Source organism: Macaca thibetana, chromosome X (genome assembly GCF_024542745.1).
Source record: "Macaca thibetana thibetana isolate TM-01 chromosome X, ASM2454274v1, whole genome shotgun sequence".
NCBI classification, from domain to species: domain Eukaryota; kingdom Metazoa; phylum Chordata; class Mammalia; order Primates; family Cercopithecidae; genus Macaca; species Macaca thibetana.
In genome coordinates this window covers 52,821,605-52,842,531 of record NC_065598.1, presented here as the reverse complement: position 1 = coordinate 52,842,531, position 20,927 = coordinate 52,821,605, and the positions used below count along the sequence as shown (strand labels likewise).

The following is a 20,927-nucleotide window of genomic DNA, read 5'->3' as shown; positions in this document are numbered from 1 at the left end:
AGTGAGCTGTGGGCATTTCAGTCCCTGCTTGTGGTAGTGGTGGGGTGGGGGGCAGTACTGTTCTAGGTATATTAATGTTTTTTTTTTTATTATTATTATCGGGTACTTCCCCAGACCACCCTGGAGGTCTTATGTGTAGTGTGTGTATTTATCTATCTTTTTCTAAACTCAAAAACCCTAAACTGAATTCTGAAACAACTCTGCCCCCAGGGGTTATAGATCAAAGATTGGGACCTATACCTAATGATGTTTACTGTGTGCCCAGCCCTGTGGATTGAAGCTGGCTGAACTGGATGCCAGGGAAGAAGCCATGTGATGGCTTCTGTGCAACATCATGGAGACTTGACTAGGGCAGTAGTGCTAAGCCAGGTTCTCTCAGATGTGGAGAGCTAGCCCTTCCTGACTGTGGGACCAATGCAGTCAAGGTAGCTTTTCCTCCAAGGACCCTGGTCTGTTTTGTCCTCTCAACCCATTGCCTGTAGGAAAAATCCAAGCTGGAGAGTGAGCTAGCCAACTTTGGGCCTCGCATTAATGATATCAAGAGGATCATTCAGAGCCGAGAGAGGGAGATGAAAGACTTGAAGGAGAAGATGAACCAGGTTGGTAGGGTGTGGGCCATGCCAGCGTGTGCGTCAGGGCAGGACTGGGACTGGAAGCAGGACAGACTAAAAGGGCCAATGCCCTCCCTGGCTTCTCTTCTCAGGTAGAGGATGAGGTGTTTGAAGAGTTTTGTCGGGAGATCGGTGTGCGCAACATCCGGGAGTTTGAGGAAGAGAAGGTGAAACGGCAGAATGAAATCGCCAAGAAGCGGTAGGTGGGAGGATTGGTAGAAGATATTGGGATGCCCTTGAGGCTCTAACCTGACATCCTTGGAAAACCAGATGCTGTCATAGGCAAGGGTCAGCTCTTAGAACTGTGTGAGTTTATGTAGGTAGGCCTTAAAGAACAGAAATCAGGAGGGCAGTATGGCATAGTTATAGTGGTTAAGAGTGCTAACTCTAAACTTGATTTCCTGGATTCCTGGATTACAGCCCCAGCTCCACAACTCGTTATCTTTGGCAGTGACTTGACTTCTGTAAGCTGCAGTATCTGCAGAATGGTATAATGATACCTATCTCATGGCATTGTTGGGAGGATCAGGTGAAATAATTTCTTTTTTTAAGATTACCTGTTTTCCTTTTTTTTTTTTTTTCCCTGAGACAGGGTCTCACCCTGTTGCTGAGACTGGAGTGCAGTGGCAACCTTGACCTTCCCAGGCTCAGGTGGTCCTCCCACCTCAGCCTCCTGAGTAGCTGGGACTACAGATGTTTGCCACCACACCTGGCTAATTTTTGTTTTTCTGGGTTTTTTTTGTTGTTGTTGTTGTAGAAATGGGGTTTTGCCATGTTGCCCAGACTGGTCTGGAACTCGGGCTCAAGTGATCCTCCTGCCTCAGCCTCCCAAAGTGCTTGGATTAGAGGTGTGAGCCATAGTGCCAGCCTTTTTTTTTTTTCCTCAAGATGGAGTCTTGCTCTGTCGCCCAGGTTGGAGTACAGTGGCATGATCTCGGCTCACTGCAATCTCCGCCTCCCAGGTTCACGCAATTCTCCTGCCTCAGCCTCCCGAGTAGCTGGGACTACAGGTGTACTCCACCATGCCCGGCTAATTTTTTGTATTTTTAGTAGAGATGGGGTTTCACCATGCTGGCAAGACTGGTCTGGAACTCCTGACGTTGTGATCCGCCCACCTTGGCTTTCCAAAGTGCTGGGATTACAGGCATGAGCCACCACACCTGGCCCCAACCCCCGCCTGGCCTTTTTTTTTTTTTTTTTTTTTTTAAAACCTTTTTAAAAGGTATTTAGCAGCTCACATAGCATCTACTAAGAACAAGAAATACTAGCTTTTGTTGTTATTATCATAATGGGCAATGTGAGGTGGAGGGAGGCGGGAGATTAAATTCTTGGTTGAAACAATAGCCAGAAGAAAATAATCTTCTCGTTTTTCCTCACTTTAGTTGATTCATTCATTCAACAAACCTTTGTTGAGTACCTGCCTTGTGCCAGGTTGTCTTGTGCTAGGTATTGGAAGGGAGACGAGGGAGATGGAGGTAAGACAGATGAACACAACACAGTCTTTGCTGAAGGACGTCATCCCTTGTAACCTGGGCTTCAGTTAGCAGTTTAGCGCTTTGCCCATACAGTAAATATTCATTGCTGTCCTACCTTAAGCCAGTCTCAAGGGATACAGAATTGAATCAGACTCTTGTTTCTTTCCTCAGGAAACTATAGAGTACTGGGGGAAACATCAATTTGAGGACAGTGTGATCAATGGTGTAATTATGGTAGATACAAAATACTGAAGAAATTTTCAAGGAACTGCAAATCAACAACAGGAAAAATAAAATCAATGACAAGAAACCCAGTAGAAATGTGGCAAAGTACTTATGATATCTAATGCAATGAAAAAAGTTAAAAAAACAAAAGTGGCAAAGAATATAGATAGGCTTTCATGGAAAGAGAAGTTCAAGTGGCTAATGACCATAGGAATTGAGGTCTAACCCCTTAATCAGAAATGCAAATTAAAAAGTCTAACAGTATTTGGTGGAAATCTATAGATGTCCTGTGTACTATGTGGAAAAAAAAATATCTATCTATCTATCTATCTATCTATCTATCTATCTATCTATATATATATACCTATGGGTATATATCCCAGAGAGAGTCTTGCCATAGGGTCCCAAAGAGACACACATTTAGTGTTATTCATCTTGGCATAACTTGTAGTAGTGGGACATTGGTGGCAATGTAGACGGCCATTACTGGGGGAAGCATAAGTCAAATGAATATATAGACTGGAGTACCATGTAGGAGTTCACAGCAAGAACTAGATTTGTGGGCAGTAGTGGATAACTTATAAACCGGATATTGACCAGAAAAAAGAATAAAGTTTGTAACACAGTAGATTTGTGTAAATTTTAGGTCTAAGATATTTTACAAGGATATGCATTTTTAAGGAATGCATGTGTCTATGTCACTTGTGGTGTATGTTCACAGTAGGGAAGGTAATGGGAATGGAAATTGGGGATTGAAACAAAGGACAAGGGAAGAGTCTTGCCCAGGCAGTGATGATAAGTGTGTTATGAACTGTGGGATATGATTAACTCGCTTCTGCACCTGAAGTCTAAAAACGGAGGAACCCAACAAAGTGTAATAGAAACTAGGAACCTGCTCAGAACCGTCAGGAAAGGTTTTACAAAACAGGGAGTGATGACTGGAGACTGAAGAGTGAGTAGGATTTAGCCAGCCAGGCAGCAACAGAAAAAGGGAATTCCAGGCAGAGAGAACAGCATGCTTGGAGGTATGAGAGAGCATGCCTTGTTCTGGATACTAAGTAGTTTTTAATGTCTGGAGCATAAAAGCAGGGTCAGGAAGAAGGCGGGGAGTGGTGGACAGGTCAGCAGGGGCCGGAACACAGAGGCCTTTATGAGTCATACTTAGGAGATTGGACATAAAATTGCATAGCTCAAAATTATAGTTAGTTACATTTCATTTGGATTATAGTGGCTAATAGGTTTAAGCTGCTAGTATGACATCTGGCAGCATCTGTCACACCATACTGGGAGCTGGAGAGGGCAATTGGAAGTTAGTCCTGCCTGGCCTGCCAGTGCCTGTGTATGCTGGTTGCATACTCTGAGTTTCTGAAGACATGGAGAGGAGGACAATAGCAGGAATCCAGTATTTTCTCCATGTTTTTGTACTACCCAAGTTCTGCCCTTTAAGAGCTTTTGGGGGCAGAAGTTGGGATGCTGTAATTGAAGCCCTTGGACAAAAGTAAGCTGAGTACAGTCAATATACCTGGTGATAATAGCAACTAAAATTAATTGAGTAGTTATCGTGGACCCGGTGTGGTTCTAAGGACTTTATACATATTAACTCATTTAAAAATCTCCCAATAACCCTAAGGTAAGTACTATTATTATGTCCATTTTGCAGATGGGGAAACAGGCCTGGAGAGTATAACCAACTTGCCTGAATCACACTACTAGTAAGTGGCAGAGTTGAGATGCCAATCTTATTAATCCACTACATTATATTGCAGTGGTGGTATACTAGAAAGAGCCCGAGTTTTGGTGTTAAATCTGGGTTTCAGTCTCACATGTGCCATTTACTAGCTGTGTGGCCTTAGGCAAGGTCTTTTACCTCTTGGCCTAAGTTTTCCTCATTTGTAAAATTAGGATAATAATGCCTACTTGCAGAGCTGTTGATTAGAGGATTAGAGATAATATATGTAAAGTACATAGAAGCTTAATAAATAGGAATTACCATAGCTGGTGGATTCAGATGGACTCTTATGCCTCCTTGTAGGAACTTGGAGGGCGCTAGGGTCTCCAGTGTTTAAAGGGGAATAAATAAGGTTTGGCCGAATCTTCCCTGCCTTATACCATGTCTACAGGGCTAGGCTGAGGAACTTATTTCTTCAGCTTCAGGGGACCGTTTTATGTGCATATGGATGGATGAAGCAGGTTGTGACTGAAAATCAGTAACTCTTGGTCCCTGAGCCCTGGGTCTAGTTTCCCTTTCTTCCCATAGCCGGATTTTGTGCATTGGTTATCTCTGATGAGATTATGAGTGATTCTCTCCCCACTTTTATACACAGTTTGGAGTTTGAGAATCAGAAGACTCGCTTGGGCATTCAGTTGGATTTTGAAAAGAACCAACTGAAGGAGGACCAGGATAAAGTACACATGTGGGAGCAGACAGTGAAAAAAGATGAAAATGAGATAGAAAAGCTCAAAAAGGTAAGGAAGGAAAGAATTAAAAGACAGACTAACAACTGGGAGGAAAAAATGGGAAGAAATATGACAGAAAGATAATGTCCACAACTTAGAAATTTCTCATCTAAACCAGTAAGAAAAATATCAAGACCTAAACAGGAAAAATGGATAAGTGTCACAGACAGTTCAAGAAGACTTTCAAATAGTCCCTAAACCCATACAAATAATTTAGTCTTACTAAAGAAATGCAAATTAAAGCAACAGTCAGATGCAGTGTATTTTCTAGTACATCATGGAAAATGTAAAAACAAAGGACACAATGCTTGAATACCAGCCATAGTATAGGAGACCAGTATTCTTTTTTTTTTTTTTTTTTTGAGATGGGGTCTTGCTATGTTGCCCAGGCTGGAGTGCAGTGGCACCATCTCAGCTACTGCAACCTCCGCCTCCCAGGTTCAGCCGATTCTCCTGCCTCAGCCTCCCGAGCATTTGGGACTACAGGTGCGTGCCACCAAGCCCAGTTAATTTTTGTATTTTTAGTAGAGATGGGGTTTCACCATATTGGCCAGGCTGGTCTCGAACTCCTGACCTCGTGATCCACCCGCCTCGGCCTCTCAAAGTGCTGGGATTACAAGCATGAGCCACCATGCCTGGCCAGGAGACCAGTATTCTTAATGTAATGTAGCACCATCCTTCAAGAAGCTTCACAATGTATTTATACCCTATAACTCAGTAATACCTGAGGAGATCATCCAAAATGCTGGCAAGGCTTTATGTGAACACTTTGATGTTTTTAACAAGCATTATTTATAGTTCCAAATTGGAAACTACTCAGTGCCCCTTGGAAAGTGGGAATTTAGCAAATCATGCAACATTTGTAAAATTATTTATGTAGTGTCTTCAAACTTTAGTAATACACAGACCCTTTTTAAAGGAAAAGTAGTCCCTAAGATTGCCATTGTTGCCTTAAATCCGTGATGTTACTTACGTATATACAAATATATATACTTGGCCGGGCGCGGTGGCTCAAGCCTGTAATCCCAGCACTTTGGGAGGCCGAGGCGGGCGGATCACAAGGTCAGGAGATCAAGACCACAGTGAAACCCCGTCTCTACTAAAAATACAAAAAATTAGCCGGGCGCGGTGGCGGGCGCCTGTAGTCCTAGCTACTCAGGAGGCTGAGGCAGGAGAATGGCGTGAACCCAGGAGGCGGAGCTTGCAGTGAGCCGAGATCGCGCCACTGCACTCCAGCCTGGGCAACAGCGTGAGACTCCGTCTCAAAAAAAAAAAAAAAAAAAAAAAAAAAAAAAAAAAAACAAATATATATACTTGGAACACTTAACCAAATGCTAAGACTAAGTTAAAAATTAAATACTAGCAAAATGAGCAAAATTTAGATTGACCATGTAAATTCAGTGCAACAAATGATGGTGTTTTGCTGAAACCTAGTCACTTCACAGTGTGACTGTGCTACTGACTGGTACAGCTCAGTTCTTTTGAGCTTGGCATGCCTGTGCCACCATGTATTGTGTGATGACTCAATTTTCTCACACTCTTTCTCTTTAAACTACTATGAAGCCTTTGTTCCTTACATCATTCCCTCCTGAGGTGATTTGGCCTTCACTTGGTTTGAACTTACTGTTTGACTTTCGTCTGCCTATGTTTGTTGCTTGTTTGTGTGTTTTCTTCATTAACCCCTGATGATTAAAGTAGTACTCTTTGGTGTCTGAAATTTTTTTTTTTTTGAGACGCAGTTTCGATCTTGTTGCCTAGGCTGGAGTGCAATAGCATTTGGCTCACTGCAACCTCTGCTTTCCGGGTTCAAGCAAGACTCCTGCCTCTGCCTCCCGAGTAGCTGGGATTACAGGCGCCCGCCACCACACCCGGCTAATTTTTTGTAATTTTAATAGGGGTTTCACGATGTTCGCCAGGCTGGTCCCGAACTCCTGGCCTCAAGTGATCCACTCGCCTCGGCCTCCCAAAGTGCTGGGATTACAGGTGTGAGCCACCGCGCCCAACCTGGTGTCTGAAATCTTAAATGCAGTTGTAGCTTGGGCAGTAAAATCCTGAGGCAAGACAAGTTAGATACCTAGATGATTTGGGATATTACATATACGCAATTTTTTTACTTTTTATTTTGAAATAATTTTCAACTTTGCAAAAAATTGCAAGGAATAGTACAAAGAACTCCTATCTACCCATCACCAAGATTCATCGATCATCAACATGTTGCCACATTATCTTTTGCATTCTCTCGCTCTATATATATGCTTATTATTTTTTATGAGCCATTTGGGAGTAAATTGCAGATATATCTCCTTTATGTGATTATTATTATTATTTTTTTTTTGAGACAGGGTCTCACCCTGTCGTCCAGTTTGGAGTGCAGTGGGACAATCTCAGCTCACTGCAACCCCCGCCTCCCGAGCTCAAGTGATCCTCCCACCTCAGCCTCTCAAGTAGCTGGGACCACAGGCGTGCACCACCACACCCAGCTAATTTTTGTATTTTTTGTAGAGGCGGGGTTTTGCCTTGTTGTCCAGGCTGGTCTCGAACTCCTGGGCTCAAGCAGTCTGCCTACCTTGGCTTCCCAAAGTGCTGGAATCACAAGTGTAAGCCACTCCACCAGGCCCCCTTTATGTGACTTAAGATCAAAATGAAAACAAAAATTTTCCTTTTTAAAAATCAGAACATTATACATAAGGCTACGATCCCCTTTGGCTGATCCTAGTCCCCTTCCTCTTACCAGAGGTGATTCTTCCAGACCCTTTAAGGATTTACTTAAATACTTGTACATTTACATATGTGTATTCATAGAAAATGCACAGTATTGTTTGTGTGGGTTTTTTAAAAAAAAAAAAAAAAACTAATGTTACTATACTGCACATGACAGAAAGTTTTGATGTAGAAAAAAATGCTCAAATATAACATTTAGTCAGAATACAGAGTTTTAATTACAATCTAGTCCCAACTATGTAAAGCTGTCTGTAAATAATGCTGAGAGAAAATGTGCTAGAATGTTAATTGATTATCTAACTGATGAGATTGTGAGTGATTCCCCTCTTAATACTTTTTCTATACTTTTTTTTTTTTTTTTTTTTTTTGAGACTGAGTCTGGCTCTGTCGCCCAGGCTGGAGTGCAGTGGCCGGATCTCAGCTCACTGCAAGCTCCGCCTCCCGGGTTTACGCCATTCTCCTGCCTCAGCCTCCGGAGTAGCTGGGACCACAGGCGCCCGCCACCTCGCCCGGCTAGTTTTTTGTATTTTTTAGTAGAGACGGGGTTTCACCGTGTTAGCCAGGATGGTCTCGATCTCCTGACCTTGTGATCCGCCCGTCTCAGCCTCCCAAAGTGCTGGGATTACAGGCTTGAGCCACCGTGCCCGGCTTACTTTCTCTATACTTTTAACTTTCGTACATACACTAGATCACTTGTAAAATTGGGGTGTGTGGGAGAGGACAACCAAATTTTAAAAAGATAGGCTGAGGGGTGATGGGGGTGTGAAAGCAAAGCTCATTGATGAGTGACTCCAATAAACTGCCTAGTAGGAAGGGTGGGAGCAGGAGAATATCCCAGGGTAAGATGGGGAAAGTCTTCACCTATTGTCCTGTTCCCACTGCTGGGACCAGGAGGAACAAAGACACATGAAGATCATAGATGAGACCATGGCTCAGCTACAAGACCTGAAGAATCAGCATCTGGCCAAGAAGTCGGAAGTGAATGACAAGAATCACGAGATGGAGGAGATTCGTAAGAAACTGGGGGGCGCCAACAAGTGAGTGGGTTCAGGCCTGGGGTGGGAGGACATAGATAGAGCAGGCAGCCTGCCAGATTTGGGTCTCACCTAGCCCCTGGACCTTTTTTAGGGAAATGACCCATTTACAGAAGGAGGTGACAGCCATTGAGACTAAGCTTGAACAGAAGCGCAGTGACCGTCACAACTTGCTACAGGCCTGTAAGATGCAGGACATTAAGTTGCCACTGTCAAAAGGCACCATGGATGATATTAGTCAGGAAGAGGTGAGTATTGTGGCTGGTGGTGGGAGTGGGCTGTGAACATCATTAACCAGGGATGGGGAGTGAAAGTGATCAGGAAGGGCAGTGAGAGAGAGAAACGTGGGCAGATGGTGAAGGGACATGAAAAGGGATGCAGGAGAGATGAGGCAAGGTGCAGTGGTGAACGCAGGTGAGGCGGAAGGTAATAATAGCTTTGGTGTGAGAGAGAAGTTGAATTGGGAGTAGAGCTGCAAGCCAGTGAGTGGGTGGTGAAAGAGTTGAGCCAGGAAAGAATGAAGTAATTCATTAACCCTAGGGACCTGAGCTATATTAGCTCCAGCAGGTGACATAAATTGGTAGGAGTGGGAATTGAGGGACATTAGCCAAGAGCAAAGGAAGACAGAAAGCTGGGGGACCTGAGGATGATAGCTTAGCTGCAGTGAGGGAGATTGGCCAGGAGAGGGTTGGGTAAGGGACATCAGCAATGCAGAGGTGAGGAAGTTTAGTTACAGGAAAACCAGAGATACTAGTCAAAGAGGAGCAGTGGAAGCAAAGATTTGTAGCAAGGGGATGGGACATGTTAACTGAGAGGGGATTTGCATATATTAATATCTTGTCTTAGACCTAGTCATATATCTCAGTCCCATGTGTCTTTCTCCCTCCTCACTTTCCAAATGGCATTTCAGTTTAATTCAGTAAAATATTTTGAATACCAGAAATGTTCTGGGCATCATGGTAGCATGTGACATAATTACCCCAATCCTAACCACAGGCCTGCCAGACAGGCATTATCCCCACATTACAGGTGAAGAAACTGAGGATCTGAGAATGTGACTTGCCCAAAATCACAATGTTAGTAAGTGGTAGACCTCAATTTTTTTTTCTTTTTGAGATAGAGTCTTGCTTTGTCACCCAGCCTGAAGTGCAGTGCCGTGATCTTGGCTCACTGCAGCCTCCGCCTCCCAGGTTCAGGTGATTCTTGTGCCTCAGTCTCCCACGTAGCTGGGATTACAGGCATGCACCACCACTCCTGGCTAATTTTTGTATTTTTAGTACAGACAGGGTTTCACCATGTTGGCCAGGCTGGTCTCAAACTCCTGACCTCAAGTGATTCACCTGCCTTGGCCTCCCAAAGTGCTGGGATTATAGGTGCAACCCACTGCGCCTGGCCATAGAGCTCAATTTTGAACTTGAGTCATTCTGCCTGCAAAGCCTCTGTTCCTTCTGCCATGGTGCTTTCTAGCAAGGTGCTTTCTCAAAGATAGAAGGCTGCAAAGGAGCTCCCTATAGAGGTGCACTCTCATGGCCAGTCTGCTCCACTTGACTCTCTGTTGCCATTGCAGGGTAGCTCCCAGGGGGAGGACTCAGTGAGTGGTTCACAGAGAATTTCCAGTATCTATGCACGAGAGGCCCTCATTGAGATTGACTACGGTGATCTGTGTGAGGATCTGAAGGTGAGGATCAGCCACAGGGGTATGTGGAGGTGGGAGTTGGGTGGGAGTGGGACCATCTTCCTAGCTGTCCAGAGAGGGGGTTAGCCCATCGGGGAAAGCTGGCAAGGGAGGGAGTATTGAGTTGTGAGGCAGGATCTCCCCCTCATATACACACAGACATATGCACATTCCCTACCCCACACCCCGAGTTACTCCTGCCCTTTCCTGCTATCAGTCTTCCCCTTACCTGTGTGTATATAACTAAGCTAAGCCTAGGTACACACAGAGAAGAGACTTCAGTACAGTGAACAGATTGACCTCAGGTGTTCCTTAGGGCTCTTTCCTCCTCACTTGGCATTCTTTCATCCTGGGTATCACTTCACTTCCATGGCTTCCACTGCAGTCTCTATGCTAGGTCCCACAGGTACCTCAAACCCTAGCCTTCCTCCCCATATTTACCCATCTCAGTCCCATTCACATGCTCAGCTAGAAATCTGAGCCTCATCCTTGACTTCTCCCTCTTTCACTTTACATAATCAATTAATTACCAAGCCCTGTGGATTCTGCTTCTTAAATAGCTTTCTTTCTTTTTCTTTTTTTTTTTTGAGACGGAGTTTCACTCTTGTCGCCCAGGCTGGAGTGCAGTGGCGTGATCTCGGCTTACTGCTACAACCTCTGCCTCCCAGGTTCAAGCGATTCTCCTGCCTCAGCCTCCCGAGTAGCCGAGATTACAGGCACCCACCACCATGCCCTGCTAATTGTTAGTAGAGACGGGGTTTCACCATGTTGGTCAGGCTGGTCTTGGACTCCTGACCTCAGGTGATCCGCCCGCCTTGGCCTCCCAAAGTGCTGAGATTACAGGCGTGAGCCAGTGTGCCCGGCCCTAAATATCTATTGAATTCTGGTTTTTGTTTCCACTGTCTCTAATGCAGGCCACTTTCATCTCACATAGCCACCTACAGGAGCCTCCTAAATAGTTTATGATGTGTTTCAATCATTATATTCAGGAGAATTTGATTTTTTTAACTTACGGAAAATTTCAAGCATATGGAAGTAAAGAGAATGATGATAATGAACCTCAGGCACTCAGCTTCAACAGTTAAGCAATCTTGTTTTTTATACCCCCCATTGGACTACTTTAAAGAAAACTCTAAACATTACTCCATTCATAATTATCCCAGCATGTATCTCTAGAATATGAGAACTTTTAAGAAAAACAACCTCAATGTTATACCGGAAAATATTTAACAATAATTCCACAATATCGTCTAATCAGTAAATGTTTAGATTTCCATGAAAGTCCCGTAACTTTTTTTTTTTTTTTTTTTTTTTTTTTTTTTGCAGTTTATGTGTTTAGATCAATATTCCAGTAAGGCCCCTATGTTAAAATTGGTCTCTGCTAGTCTATAACATTTTCTTCTTTGTTTTTATTTTATTTTTTCCTTCCTGTTTATCTGTGGAAGGAACTGGGTCATTGGTAGTATAGAATTGTCTGCATTCTGGATTTGGCTGATTATGTCCTCGTGATGTTACTGAACATGTTTTTCCATTCCTTGTATTTCCTATAAACTGGTAGGTAAATCTAGGGTTTGATTGGATTCAAGTTCTTTTTTTGGCAAGAATATATCATAGGTGGTACTATGTACTTGTGAACTTCCTTCTGCATCACATCAGTAGACACCTGATGTTGGTTCTCACTTTCTTTGTAATGTTAAAATTGACCAGTGTTCAACATTAGCTATGGTATTCTTGCCAAAAAACAAACGTGGATCTGATAAAGCTTCCGTATCCATCAACTATCAGAAACACTGGTGCCAGGGGAATGTTAAAAAAGCACATGAGGGATGGGCGTGGTGGCTCATGCCTGTAATCCCAGCACTTTGGGAGGCCAAGGCACGTGGATCACCTGAGGTCAGGAGTTCGAGACTAGCCTGGCCAACATGGTGAAATCCCATCTCTACTAAAAATACAAAAGTTAGCCAGGCATGGTGGTGCACACTTGTAATCCCAGCTACTTGGGAGGCTGAGGCAGAATTGCCTGAACCCTGGAGGCGGAGGTTGCAGTGAGCTGAGATTGTGCCATTGCACTCCAACCTGGGTGACCAGAGCGAAACTCCGTCTCAAAGAAATGCACAGGGATGTGGTTAGCCAAATCCAGATTGGGAAAATCTTTTTTTTTTTTTTTTTTTTTTTTGAGACAGTCTTGCCCTGTCACTCATGCTGGAGTGCAGTGGCGTGGTCTCGGCTCACTGCAAGCTCCACCTCCCGGGTTCACGTGTTTCTCCTGCCTCAGCCTCCCCAAGTAGCTGGGACTACAGGCGCCCACCACCACACCCGGCTAATTTTTTTTGTATTTTTAGTAGAGATGGGGTTTCACTGTGTTAGTCAGGATGGTCTCGATCTTCTGACCTCATGATCCGCCCGCCTTGGCCTCCCAAAGTGCTGGGATTACAGGCGGGAGCCACCGCGTCTGGCCTGAGACTGGGAAATTCTAAAGGACAGAAGACCTGATGTCTTTTGTAAATAAATGGGGAGAGTAAAATAGAGAGGGGGGAGCTGTTGCAGACTAAAAGAGACAAATCAACCAAATGAAATGTGTGGGACCTCACTTGAATACATTACATAGAAAAGAAAGGGAGAGGGACCTTATAAAAGTAAATGAGACTTAAGAGACATATCAGCTCATTGCAATGTGTGCACCTTATTTGGAACCTACTTTGAAAAACCCGTAAGAAAAAAAAGGTATAAAACAGAGGAATTTGAACACTAACTAGGTATTTGCATTTTTATTTTTATTTATTTTTTTATTTTTTGAGACGGAGTCTTGCTCTGTCACCCAGGCTGGAGTGCAGTGGCATGATCTCAACTCACTGCAACCTCCCTCTAACTCCTGGGTTCAAGCGATTCTTCTGCCTCAGCCTCCTGAGTAGCTGGGACCACAGGCACGTGCCACCATGCCTGGCTAGTTTTTTGTATTTTTAGTAGAGACGGGGTTTCAATGCATTAGCCAAGATGGTCTCGATCTCCTAACTTCGTGATCCTCTCACCTTGGACTCCCAAAGTGCTGGGATTACAGGCGTGAGCCACTGTGCCTGGCCACGGGAATTGTTAAAATTTTTAAGTGTAATAGTGGTATTACTATTTTTTTTAAGTCCTTATCTTTTATAGGAGTGATTCTCATTGAGAGGGTAGATATTTTGTTCCCCCAGGGAACATATGACAATGTCTGGAGATACTCTTGTCATGCCAACTTGTCATAACTGGAGTAGAGGGGTTACTACTGGCATCTAGTGGGTAGACACCAGGGATGCTGCTAAACATCCTACTGTGCACAGGACAATCCCTACAGCAACAAACTACCTGACCCAAAATGTCAATAGTTCAAGACCCTCTCTCAAAAAATAAAAAATAAATAAATGTCGGCCAGGTGTGGTGACTCATGCCTGTAATCCCAGCACTTTGGGAGTCCGAGGCAGGAGGATTGCTTGAGCCCAAGAGCTAATTTTTAAAAATTAACTGGGCATGATGGCATGTACCTGTAGTCTCAGCTACTCAGGAGGCTGAGGCAGGAAGATCACTTGATCCTGGGAGGTTGAGGCTGCACTGAACCTAGATCACACCAGTATGCTATAGCCTGGGTGACAGGGAGATGCTGTCTCAAAAAAGAAACTTCAATGTTCAGATGTCTTTTATGTTTCAATTTGTTGGAGTCATTTTTCTTCTTCTTCTTCTCTCTCTCTCTCTTTTTTTTTTAATGTAGAGACAGGGTCTCACTATGTTGCCTAGGCTGGTCTCAAACTTCTGGCCTCAAGTGATCCTCCTGTTTCAGCCTCTTGAAGTGTTGGGATTACAGGTGTGAGCCTCTGCACCTGGCCCATTTTTCTTTGTTTTTGTTTGAGACAGAGTCTCACTCTGTCACCTAGGCTGGAGTGTAGTGGCACGATCTCAGCTCACTGCAGCCTCTGCCTCCTGGGTTCAAGTGATTCTCCTATCTCAGCATCCTGAGTAGCTGGGATTACAGGCATGCACCACCATGCCCAGAACATTTTTTAAATTTTTAGTAGAGATGGGGTTCTGCCACATTGGGCAGGCTGGTCTTGAACTCCTGACCTCAGGTGATCCCCCTGCCTTGGCCTCCTAAAATGCTAGGCTTACAGGCATGAGACGCCACACCCAGCCCCATTTTTCTTCTTCTTTTTTTTTTTTTTTGAGACAGAGTCTGGCTCTGTTGCCCAGGCTGGAGTGCAGTGACGTGATCTTGGCTCACTGCAAGCTCCGCCTCCCGGGTTTCCGCCATTCTCCCGCCTCAGCCTCCTGAGTAGCTGGGAGTACAGGCGCCCACCATCTCTCCTGGCTAATTTTTTTGTGTTTTTAGTAGAGACAGTAGTTCACTGTGTTGGCCAAGCTGGTCTTGAACTCCTGACCTCGTGATCTGCCCGCCTTGGCCTCCCAAAGTGCTGGGATTACAGGTGTAAGCCCCTGGGCTCGGCCCCCCACACACTTTATTATCCCTCCCTACCCCTAGGTTATTTTAAAATTAAATTCTGGGCTGGGCACGGTGGCTCATGCCTGTAATCCCAGCACTTTGGGAGGCCGAGGCAGGCGGATCATGAGGTCAGGAGATTGATCCTGGCTAACACAGTGAAACCCCATCTCTACTAAAAATACAAAAAATTAGCCGAGCGTGGTGGCACCTGCCTGTAGTCCCAGCTCCTCGAGAGACTGAGGCAGGAGAATCACTTGAACTCAGGAGTCAGAGGTTGCAGCGAGCAAAGATGATGCCATTGTACTCCAGCCTGGGCGACAGAGCAAGACTCCGTCTCAAAAAAAAAAAGAAAAAAGAAATTGTGGACATCATTTCATTTGCAAATATTGCAGGATACATCTCTGAAAGAGATAGGAATTCTTAAAAATAATTAGAACCATTACATACCTAAAAATAATTTTTCTTTTTTTGAGCCAGAGTCTTGAACTATCACAGGGGCTGGTGTACAGTGGCACAATCTCGGCTTTCTGCAACCTCCGCCTCCTGGGTTCAAGAGATTCTCCTGCCTCAGCCTCCTGAGTGGCTAGGATTACAGGCGCCTGCCACCACGCCCAGCTAATTTTTTGTACTTTTAGTAGAGATGGGGTTTCACTATGTTGGCCAGGCTGGTCTTGAACTCCTGACTTCGTGATCCGCCCGCCTTGGCCTCCCAAAGTGTTGGGATTACAGGCGTGAGCCACTGCACCTGGCAGTAATTTCTTAATACAATAATTAGTGTTACACATCCATGATGGTCACACGCAAACACACACACTACCTGCTTGAATTGGAAGTCAAATAAGATGATTGATCGTTATTGGATGATTGATAAAGCCATTAGTTGATATGTCACTTGAATCTCATTTAATTTATAGGATCCCCCTCCACCTGTTTTTATTTTTCTTTGCACAATTTTTTTGTTGTTGTAGAAATTGACTTATTTCTTCTGAAGGATTGTTCACATTCTATACTTTGCTATTATGTCCTGTGGTGTTTAAAATGTTCCCTTCACCCCACCCCCCCTCCAAAAAAAAACCCAAAAATGGTTCTGCTATCCTCTGTAGTTCTTGTAAGTGAGTAGTTAGATGTAGATCAGTGCTGTTCAATAGAGATAAAATGTGATCTACATGTGTAATTTTCGATTTTCTTTTTTTTTTCTTTGGGACGGAGTCTGGCTCTGTCGCCCCGGCTGGAGTGCAGTGGCCGGATCTCAGCTCACTGCAAGCTCCGCCTCCCGGGTTTACGCCATTCTCCTGCCTCAGCCTCCCGAGTAGCTGGGACTAGTGACGGAATCTTGCTTTGTTGCCCAGGCTGGAGTGCAGTGGCACGATCTCGGCTCACTGCAACCTCCGCCTCCCGGGTTCACGCCATTCTCTTGCCTCAGCCTCCCGAGTAGCTGGGACTACAGGCTCCCACCACCACACCCGTCCAATTTTTTTTTTTGTATTTTTAGTAGAGACAGGGGTTTCATCTTGTTAGCCAGGATGGTCTCGACCTCTTGACCTTGTGATCCACCCACCTTGGTCTCCCAAAGTGCTGGGATTACAGGCATGAGTCACTGCGCCCAGCCAATTATCGATTTTCTAGTAGCCACATTTTAAAAATAAAAAGACAAAGGTGAAATTAATTTTAATACTATATTATGTTTAGCCTGGTATCCTCAGGAGTATCATTTCAATGTGTGAACTATATAAAAATTATTGATGAGATATTTGATGATCCTTTTTTGTACTGTCTGCAAAATCTACTATGTATTTTACACTTACAGCACGTCTCAATTCAGATGCTAAAATTTCCTCAGAAATACTTGATCTGTATTTAGATTTCCTAAAATTTACAATTGAAAAAGGAGACCCACATACCCAAGTTGTTCCAAATATACATCAAAGTTTTCCAGTAACTGAATTGAATATCAGGTTTTCAGTTTAAATGAACTAAAGTTTCATAACATTAAGATTTTATCTCCTCAGTTGCACTAGCCAAATATCACATGCTAAGTAGCCACATGTGACTACTGGCAACCAGATTGGACAGCACAGAGGCTTGGTTAGATTCAAATTTTGGGGTTCGCTTGTTTGTTGTAGCTACAACTCCACAGGTGGTGGTGGTACTTCCATCAGAAGGTACATAATGTCCATTAGTGGCTCTTTTAGTATGGTTTGCAGCCATGCGTCTTATTGCATAGATCCATTAATTACTCAGGGGTTGCAAAATGGTGACCTTACTCAATCATTTCTGTGTTTACTAGCTGTAGTATTATAGATATTTCCTCTCATCATTTATTTGGTTATTCTGAGATACAGTTTGTATAGGAAAGGCAGGATATATATGCTTGATTCCCCCCCTCCATCAGTTTATAAAATAAGGAATTGCTTCCTTGGCTTTCTCAAGATTTGTCCACTGAGTTCTCATATCATTATGAATTTAAATATATTTCGTGTCTTTCAGTCTGTTTTGGTTATTATCCTTCTTGGTGCTCAGGTTGTCCCATCTTTGGCAATGGTAACTCATTCAGTTTGGCTTCTGAATTATTTCAACACAACCCTGGTAGTCTTTGATATCTCCCTTGCTTTCCAATATGTCCAGGCTCATCCTCCCTATTTTCCACCCAGACCTGGAATCAGCTATTTCTCCAGGAAGCTCTGACTTCCTTTAGTGGGAAATACTATTATTTAGCAACTACCATCTGGATACTGGAGTATTCATGATTGCTGGGTTTGTTAGTGCTTCCAGAACTTCTCAATAGATTGGGCTATTAAATGTGTTGTTTTTTTATTATTATTTTGAAGGAAAAATGCATCATGAATTCATATTGATACTTTGAATTGAAATTGTAATTTTTAGTTTAACATCATTGATTTTATTTTTGAGTCTCCCAGTTGTTGTTGCTGAAAATCTCAGTTCCTAGCAACACTAACATAATAACACATTTACTTTATCCTACTATGTATATAATAGTTGGAAAAATCACAATAAGATATTATTAGTAAAAGGGCCGGGTGCAGTGGCTCACGCCTGTAATCCCAGCACTTTGGGAGGCCAAGGCGGGCGGATCACAAGGTCAGGAGATCGAGACCATCCTGGCTAATATGGTGAAACGCCATCTCTACTAAAAATACAAAAAATTAGCTGGGCGTGGTGGCGGGCGCCTGTAGTCCTAGCTACTCAGGAGGCTGAGGCAGGAGAATGGTGTGAACCTGGGAGGTGGAGGTTGCAGTGAGCTGAGATCATGCCGCTGCACTCCAACCTGGGCCACAGAACAAGACTCCGTCTCAAAGAAACAAACAAAAAAGATTTTATTAGTAACAATTTGATTATTGAATGTAATTTTAAATAGTTTAAGATTTTCCGAGATTCTTTTTATTATTAAGCTAAGGAAAGCCTCATTGGGCATGTATAGTCATGTTCCTATGTTTTAAAGTAATTTGAAAGGATTATCTGAGTGTTTAACCAGCTTAATATATAGTTAAGTTTCTTTGCTTTAGTTTGTTTTTCATTTTTAGGGGTTACTCTTTTTAGCATTTTGATTTTTTTTTCCAGCTTTAATTTCGAAATGTTTCAAACCTATGAAAAACTTGAAAGACTAGAACAGTGAACACTCATATGCCTTTCACCTTAGATTCACCAGTGAATATTTTACCACATTTGCTTTTTCTCTCATCTTTCCCCTCCTTCCCTTTTGCCTCCCATTACATGCAGTTGTTTTGTTTTTGCTGAACCTTTTGAAGGAAGTGTGGCCATGATACTTCAGCCCTAAATACTTCAGCATGCTAAGAGCAAGGAATTGTCCTACCTAACCATAATTTCATATTATACCTAAGAAAATGAATAATTAGGTTTCTTAATATTTAATCTTCAACCCATATTTGAATTTCCCTAGATGTTCTAAAAGTGTCTTTTGTAGTTTTTTTTTTCTTTTTGGAACTAGTATCCAATCAAAATTTGTGAATTTCTTTTATTTATTATGTCTTTTCAGTTTCTTTTAATATGACCTTTTGTTCATGGCATTGATCTTTTTTTTAAATTTATTTTTATTTTTATTTTTATTTTTTTTTGAGATGGAGTCTCGCTCTGTCGCCCAGGCTGGAGTGCAGTGGCATGATCGCGGCTCGCTGCATGCTCCGCCTCCCGGGTTCACGCCATTCTCCTGCCTCAGCCTCCCAAGTAGCTGGGACCAGGCGCCCGCCACCACGCCTGGCTAATTTTTTTGTATTTTTAGTAGCGACGGGGTTTCACAGTGTTAGCCAGGATGGTCTCGATCTCCAGACCTTGTGATCTGCCCGCCTCAGCCTCCCAAAGTGCTGGGATTACAGGGGTGAGCCACCACGCCCAGCCGGCATTGATCTTTTAAAGAGTCTATGAGAGTTTTTGTGGAAAATGTCCCACGTTATGAATATGTTCTTTTTTTTTTTTTTTTTTTTTACAATATTATTTAACCTGTTCTTCCAACCCTTGTATCCCCTGTAAATTGGAAATTTCATCCAGTCTGGAGGCTCAATGGATTCATGTTAAGTACTTTTTGGCAAGAACATTTCATTAGTGAACTTTATGTGGCATCCCTCCAGGAGGTACATCATGTCAGGATGTGCCCACTATTAGTGATACTGAGTTTGATCCCTCAGTTAAAGTGTCAGTTGCTAGGTTTTTCAACGCTAAATGTACACTTTTGCCTTTGTCATTAATTAGTAATCTTTAGAGTGATGCTTTGGCATTTTGTGAATATCTTGTTCCCCCAAAATTTTTTACCCAGTGGTTTTCACATTTTGATTAAATTTGTTTTAATAGTTATATATAACATCTTTATGTGTTTCTAAAACCAAAAGTATAAAACAAGGTACATGAAGAGAATTCTTGCTTCCATTCCTGTCCCTTTCACCTCTCTTTCTCGATAGATAACCCTTTAATTAGTTTTTGGATTATTCTTTTTGTTGTTGTTATATGTTTAAAATACAAATATATTTGTATTCCCTCTACCTTCACTTAAATAAGAGATAGCGTACACTATTGTGTAGCTTTCATATTTGACTTAAAAACCTATCCTGGGGCCGGGCACGGTGGCCCGTGCCGGTAATCCCAAGCACTTTGGGAGGCCGAGGCGGGCAGATCACGAGGTCAGGAGGTTGAGACCATCCTGGCTAACATGGTGAAACCCTGTCTCTACTAAAAATACAAAAAAAAATTAGCCAGGCGTGGTGGCGGGCACCTGTGGTCCCAGCTACTTGGGAGGCTGAGGCAGGAGAGTGGCGTGAACCTGGGAGGCGGAGCTTGCAATGAGCTGAGATCGCGCCACTGCACTCCAGCCTGGGCGACAGAGTGAGACTCTGTCTCAAAAAAAAAAAAAAAAAAAACCTGTCCTGGAGACCACTCCGAAGTAGTGTATAGAGTTCTTCATAAGGACTTTTTAAAATATACCTATGTTTATGTCCTTTTTATTCTTGAAATCATTCACTGGTACCTCACCTTTCTCAGGATAAAGTCTAAACCTTATAAGGCCCTTCGTAATCTGGCTTTTACTTGTCTATCTAGCATCTTTTCTTTCTGTGCCCTCCCCCAACACACTTGTACACATGCATCAATGCACACGCATGCACATACACACACAATTGCTACTACTGCCATATTGTTTTTTGTTTTTGTTTTTGTTTTTGTTTTTTAAGACAAGGTCTCACACTGTTATCCAGGTTGGAGTGCAGTGGCACCATCATGGTTCACTGTAGTCTCGATCTCCTGGGCCCAAGCAGTCCTCTCACCTTAGCCTCCCAAGGAGCTGGGACCACAGGCATGTGCCACCGTGTCTGGCTAATTTTTTTTATTTTTGTAGAGACAGAGTCTCCCTGTTTTGCCCAGGCTGGTCTCAAATTCCTATTCTCAAGCGATTTTCCTGACAGCCTCCCAAAATGCTGGGATTAAAGATGTGAGCCACCATTCCTGGCTTGATTTCTCTTTTGAATTCTTTTCAATTCGATGAATGGACCATGAGCAACCTCCCCTGGCTACTTTTTGTGATGCTCCCAACTGCATAGAAGTCTGTTCCTGGCCGGGCATGGTGGTTCACACCTGTAATCCCAGCACTTAGGGAGGCTGAGATGGGTGGATCAGTTGAGCCCAGGAATTTGAGACCAACCTGGGCAACATGGCGAAACTCTGTCTCTACAAAAAATACAAAAGTTAGCCAGGCATGGTGGTGTGTGTCCGTAGTCCCAGCTACTTGGGAGGATCACT

At 43.3% G+C, this 20,927-nt stretch overlaps 2 protein-coding genes across 11 annotated transcripts in view; one reads left to right on the top strand and one right to left on the bottom strand.

Moving 5' to 3' along the window:
• Positions 1 to 20,927, bottom strand: part of TSR2 (TSR2 ribosome maturation factor) — a 1,158,091-nt gene that overhangs the window by 1,032,537 nt on the left and 104,627 nt on the right. Inside the window, exon 1 of one of the 8 annotated variants that reach the window (XM_050777064.1) lies at positions 17,046 to 17,049. The exons of the other annotated variants lie outside the window; for them this stretch is intronic. The gene's annotated coding sequence lies outside the window, so the exon portion shown is untranslated. Of the gene's footprint in view, positions 1 to 17,045; positions 17,050 to 20,927 lie in introns of those variants that run through there. 8 annotated transcript variants of the gene reach the window in all.
• The window catches only part of SMC1A (structural maintenance of chromosomes 1A), a 63,115-nt gene that overhangs the window by 18,732 nt on the left and 23,456 nt on the right, over positions 1 to 20,927 (top strand). For all 3 annotated transcript variants that reach the window (XR_007722677.1, XR_007722676.1, XM_050776840.1), the window contains exons 14-19: positions 483 to 599; positions 704 to 810; positions 4,636 to 4,777; positions 8,381 to 8,526; positions 8,618 to 8,771; positions 10,091 to 10,201. Coding sequence is in view for 1 of the 3 variants with exons in the window: in XM_050776840.1 (XP_050632797.1) it covers positions 483 to 599; positions 704 to 810; positions 4,636 to 4,777; positions 8,381 to 8,526; positions 8,618 to 8,771; positions 10,091 to 10,201 (777 nt within the window). In the remaining 2 variants the exon portion in view is untranslated. The remainder of the gene's footprint in view (positions 1 to 482; positions 600 to 703; positions 811 to 4,635; positions 4,778 to 8,380; positions 8,527 to 8,617; positions 8,772 to 10,090; positions 10,202 to 20,927) is intronic.